Here is a 6098-nt window from a genome sequence, read left to right as displayed (position 1 = left end):
GCTGCCCAGGGAAGTGGTAGCGTCACCATGCCTGGAAGTATTTAAGAGACATGTAGATGTGGCGCTTAGGGACATGGTTTAGTGGGCATGGTGGTGTTGGGTTGAAGGTTGGACTTGATCTTAGAGGTCTTTTCCAACCTTAATGATTCTATGTTTCTATGATCATTAGCATCAATTTTTATTTGGAAAAAAACCCAGTATCTAGTATTTTTTATGATGCTATGGTGCAGGGTATTGTGAAAGTGTACATTTTTACAAGAATTAAACGATTTGTGATTTTAACACATACATGAACAAGATTGGTTAAGCTGTATGGTCAGGAGGTACTGTTTGTAAATGTATGCTTTATTTTTTGAAAGTCTTGTTAAATTCAGATACAAAATGCTTTTCATCTATATGCATATTTGCAGGAAGGACTTGCTTAACTTTTTCAGCACATAGTCATTTGTTAACAACTTTATTATGACAGAAGGTTTGTAATATAGTGTTACAAAGGTATGCAGTGCCTACAGAACACGTGCAAGCTATTTTCTTCCACCAACAATGTTGCTATAGGAGGAAACAGAAATGTTGTGCCATTTTGCATCTTCTCTCCTGGCACAAGGAAAAACTGCTTTGTTCGTGTAGTTTTAAAACAAATCTGGATCAGAGCAGTTTATTGCTTTCTTAATGACACATAATTAACTGGCAGTGAACTCCATGTTCAAGTTGACTCCTCCCATGTTATGAAAATCTCCGTAGTTCCCTGACTACTGTTGAATCAGGCTGGTAGTTAACTTCCTCTTTACCATGATCCTTTTGGGGCAAATGCCTTCTTCTCAGACAGTTTTGTCTCAGATCCACACACTGCAAGCTCTCACATGTCTATCTTTCCAACTTTTGGTGTTATATAGCGTTACTCAGATGCTGACCTGAAAATACTCTCTCATGATCAGACCTCCCGAGAGATATAGAGGAGCTTGAAGCAAGAAGCAAAACAGGGAAGAAAAACTATAGAAGAAATGGGATCCTATAAAGTAACCAACTTTGGTGGGACCAAAAGCAATGAGCGTAGCAGTAAGATTGTACAGGTACAGCAAGATCAACCAATAGTTATTTGATTGCTGTCTGATGAGCAAGAGATGTTGAAGGTGAAGTAGAAAGGAATGGAAAGATTCAGAAGTATGAAAAGTGGACTTCAACAGCATCATGAGGAGAGACTGTCACTGGAAATTAATCAGCTGATAACCTCTAATTTGTTAAATGATTAAAATATTATTCCACTGACTCTAGATGAAAATATCTTATGCAGATGACAAGAAGAAACATAAATTAGCCATTGCTGTCTTGGGTTACAGCAGTCAGAGATTTATACTCTTTTTTTGGGATAGGTGTAAAGCAGCTGAGCTATGAAAGCCTGAATATCTTTCACAGAATTATTTTGCTGATTTTTTTCCTCTTTTCAAGTGGAATTCAATTCTGTCTTCAGAGATAGCAACTCACAATGCCTCACTGAGGTATAATAAGCTTTTTAGCTACACCAGGTTTATTAGCTTTTTCCATCCCTCTAATGCAAGCACTAACATTTTAATTTCTTCTACTAGTACTAAATCTATAGAATTGATTTCAAGCTAAAGATACTGTGAGTAATTAGTTATAAACTTCAGAATTGCACAAAATCAACATAGGAGAAAAAAAAATCATTGTTACCTTGGAGACCTAAAATATTTAACTTTTTAAGAGAAGACAACTGCTGTCTGAATCGTCTAAATAAAATGATCCTCACTGTTAACTTTTTTTTCCTTAAATTAAACAATTCTGTAAATAAAAATACAGGCTTTTGTTTGAAATTACACTGTTCATTTCAGTAATGTGTCTTTTTTTTGTTGGAGACATTTTCATAATGTGTGAAAGAGAACAAAATTCTTTTTGCTGCAGTGATACCATCTCCAAAAGGTAATTTTGATAAAATCTTTTAAGAAATAAATATTTATTGCTAGTTTGTTTTTAAAGAGTTGGTTTAATTGTTCAATTCATTTAGAAAGTTGTACTTGTCTTTACAGTGAAGGAACAGACCTACTCAGGAGGAACAATAGCTTCCCTGATATTTTATGAGAGCTTGCGGAGAATAAATAAGAAATGTATGTGGAAAACTATATAGAACTTTAAATTTCAAAAATCTGTACCTTATTCCATAAAAAACTGTTTCCTATTTGTTTCTACATACTTTGCAAATTCTCTTGAATCTCCTCCTAGTGCCTTTGACTTCACAGACCTTGATGTAAAAAAAGTGAGGCAGAAGAGCCCGTGCCCTTTCCTCCTTCTCCCCCAGGTGCATCCGCAACTCACTAGGTAGCACCGTCAGGAGATCCCAGAGGTAACCTTCCAGTTTACCAGCTGAGACACTGTGGAGGCGGTTCACCCCATTATTTTGGGGAGCAGGTGTGCAGAGCCCTGCGTGAGTGTGTTGTGCTATTTCCAGGGCCCTTGCTGAGCGGGGGGCTTGCCATGCCGGTCCAGCACCGTGCTCTGCCAGGTCCAGGTCCACGCACGCTGCAGGAGGTTGACACTAGCAGCAAGACAACCTGTTGCGGAGCATGCCCACCTTTTGCTTGAAGAAGCGGCTTCCGCTCAGCACGAACGACAGCAGGTCCAGACAGCTGAGGGCAGTCAGACTCAAAAAAACTTCATTGTAGCTTTCTAACTGGTCAAAATCACCCACATGCTGTATGTAGTAGGCCCTAAAGAGGTGATAGGGAAGGAAGCAAATTATAATGACACAGATGAAAATCAAGTTTTTCACCTGGGCCCAGAACTCTTGGTGTGACCAGAAGGATGTGGAAAGTTTTCTCGACACTTTTACCAGGATGAAAATCTGCAGGCCCAAGAGGACACAAGTAATGCAGGTGACAGCTACAATTATGGTGTAGTTCAGGGCTTTCACGCTCTCCTGCCGTAGTTCTTTGTGGAATTTAAAGCATGTCGTATCATTGTATGAGCCTGAGCGTCCATACTCGAAGGACAAGACTGGCACCACAAAGACCATGACGAAGACCCACACAGCAGCGCTTGCTGCAATGGCGTGCAGCTTCCTGTAAAACTCCACCTTGTCCTTCCATTGAAAGAAGATGAGCCACCGGATCACCAGCGTGATCACGTAGAATAGGAACGTCAGGTACATGTGGATGTGCACCATTGCACTCACCATTTTGCAAAATGGCATCTTGAATACCCACTTCTTGTTGACATAGTAGTGCAGGCGGAAGGGCACCGTTAAGACGAGGAGGCCGTGCACAACGACCAGGTTAATGATGGCTGTAGTGGTCACTGACAGAGTGTTCATCTTGACCAGCACAAATGACATTGTGATGGACCCGATCCCACCTCCAGCAAAGGCAACTGAGTAGGCAGTAATCAGTATGGCACTCATGGTGTTGGTGTGAGTGAAGGCAGAGGAGGAGTCACTGCTGTTCCTATTCTCTTCAATCATGCTTCTGAAATCTTCCTTGTACATATTCTAGAAATGAGAGAATACATAAAGGCTAAGATAAGGTAGGAATGAAAGGGCCCATGTGAAAAGCCAGCAGAGCTTTCCACCTGGATCGTGCTCGAGGGATAATCCTGGAATCTCACAGCCAGTGAGCCAAAACCAGTAGTTTTATCCAAACATCCTCCAGCCTAGAGAAAAATGGCTGAGAAGGTTGGGCGGAGAAGCTGCTCTAGTCCTTAAGAGGTTGCTAGCCATACCCTTAAAAACAAGCATGAGTTAGTAATATGTGGGAAGAAAAGATCCTTAGAGAAATTACATGATTGTGGTGGTTGTGAGCTCTCTGTGTTATTAGTTCTCCTCTCTTCTGAGCATCTGCATGCTTTTGCAGTGAAGATCAGAGATATTGTTCGAACTCTGCTACTCATTCATCAGTTTGTTCATTTGCAACACAAATCTGCCCTTCCCAGAGCCAGATAATAACCATATGTTGCTCTTCCAAAGCTACAAATTTTGTTTGTTACCAAGAGCTGAGTTTTGCACACATTACAGTCAACTCCTCCTTCTCCATGGACAGTTTATCTGAGTAAGGGATTAAACACCACGGATACCCAGGCTCCATGGAGATTCTGCTCAGATTCTGCCGGACCGAGCAGCGTGGGCAGTGCTGTCCTGGTGCTCAGGGCCATTTCACATCTAATAAGTGGTAACCGGGTGTTGCAAAATGGGCTGTTAGAAAATGTTAGGAAAGGATATCCCGGGTTAGTGCAAATAAGCTTGCCTGGCCTGAGCTGAGGCTAGAAGAAAGTTAATAGCAAGTTCAATAAGTACGCTATGCATTTTCAATATATTACTGTTTCAAAAAGAGATTAAATATAATTCTTATAATTCTAAATGTAACTTCTGGTAGTATTTTTAAGTACTACAAGATCATGTGGAAGGGAAGAGTTCAGGTGGGGTGTAATCCTGAGGCATGTTTACACCTATGAAAGTATCAAGAGGATGTCCACACTACAGTCACAAGAAAAGAAGGGGAAAAATTGAACAGTGCTGGGCTCTGTACTATCCCAGTTATACTGCTACTGCTACCTGAACTATAATTTAAAACTGACTCTGATATGTCATCCATTTCACCAGTGAATCCTATAACACAAGAGGGGGTTTCCTCCTGAATGAGTTTTTGCAGTTTTTCTTTTAATACTGCAATGTTGTTTACTTCACAATGTAGTTCCTCTATCTCTTCATACGAGTGGTGTTTCAGCTTATTTTCATTTTTAGGTAGCACATACTGCCAGAAGTTGGGAGGGGAAAAAAGTTCTTTAGCACCTCTCTCTCTTGTGGAAAAGAGGAAATACTATAACAGTTTTATAAACCAGTTTTGCTCGCACTGGGGAATGAATGTCTGTGATGTATCTCAGGTATTTTTTGTTGTTTCTTAACAATATTTCTAAGCATTTGCCCCTACAGTAATCAAGATCTCTTTATACATTGAAAAGTCAGTTATTCTCTAGCTATCCCACTCATCTAAGACTCCAGATATTTTATTGTAATCAACATAAATGTAACTGCATTATCTCAAATTGATTTATTGGTTGTTGGCACTTACTGACCTTTTCTGTTTGAAACTGCATTTCGGAGTTATGTGGTCAACTAATTCCAGTGCCTTACGAGAAGTAAAATGGGTTGCAATGAAAGAGCTTTTTCTCAAAGGCACTACTGATTGGCACACTGAAGCTCTTGCATCAGAAACCATGCAAGTTTCTTCCAGTTCTGTTCTCTTTTCTGAGATGTTACATTTCAGCCGTGCAAGCCAGAAGGGATTAACAATAGCTGTTCATCAGTTTCTCCAAGTTGTTAAGCTTTAGGTCGAGAAGATGTCTCTAAAAAGTGACATTATTGCACTGTTTTAATTTAAAATGCATATTTAAAGTTTAAAAAGTGCCACAGCCCTAAAAGCAACAAGCTGGAAATGCAGGTTGGTGTGAGCAGCCCCAGCAGCAAGGCTGCGCATGGAGAGGAAGGACCCCTTCAGAGCCCAGCAGTGAAACTTGAACCGAAGGCAGTAAGGAACAGATAAGCAGAAGACAGATAACTGGTATTTTCCTCAGACAGTCCTATTAAGGGGACAGCTAGAGACCTATTTCTGTCTGCAAATAAGCAATGGAGACACTGAAATGCAGATTTCTGCAGAACTTTGCTGTCATCGCTAAACACCTTCATTGTAAGATTCTGCAGGAAATCTCATTTTCATTAATCTTCAAAAAAAAAAGCTACTGGCAACTATGATATGAGATTATCAGCTCCCCACTACTACAGGCATCCCACTGAAATATCACTGAGTAATGAATACAGAGTACAGTACGACACAAGGTATGTTTCACAGAGGAAACACTGCTTTCTGGTGAAATGAAGTTTCCTATTGTAATGACTTTCACATAGCTATAACCTACTGACCTGAAATACAACTAACAAGTCCTTTGGCCAGAATTTAACAGGAGGCACATGGAATGAGAATGAATGCAGGTCTTACAAGAGACAAATTAATTATATAACGTAGGCTATATACTGAACCTAACTGGAAACATGAGCTATAGAAGGCTCCAAGAGCCCAAAAATATCTCACAGAAGAGGA

General features: G+C 40.2%; 1 protein-coding gene across 1 annotated transcript; it reads right to left on the bottom strand.

Annotated features, from left to right (window-relative positions):
• Nucleotides 1-2548: 2548 nt before the first annotated feature.
• GPR141 (G protein-coupled receptor 141) lies at nt 2549-3493 on the bottom strand. Its single transcript, XM_009581352.1, has one exon. The coding sequence runs from the start codon at nt 3491-3493 to the stop codon at nt 2549-2551; it is 945 nt and encodes a 314-aa protein (XP_009579647.1).
• Nucleotides 3494-6098: the final 2605 nt, after the last annotated feature.

The sequence above is a fragment of the Fulmarus glacialis genome, unplaced genomic scaffold (assembly GCF_000690835.1).
Source record: "Fulmarus glacialis isolate BGI_N327 unplaced genomic scaffold, ASM69083v1 scaffold41517, whole genome shotgun sequence".
Lineage (NCBI taxonomy): Eukaryota > Metazoa > Chordata > Aves > Procellariiformes > Procellariidae > Fulmarus > Fulmarus glacialis.
This window is presented reverse-complemented; position numbering and strand designations above follow the sequence as displayed.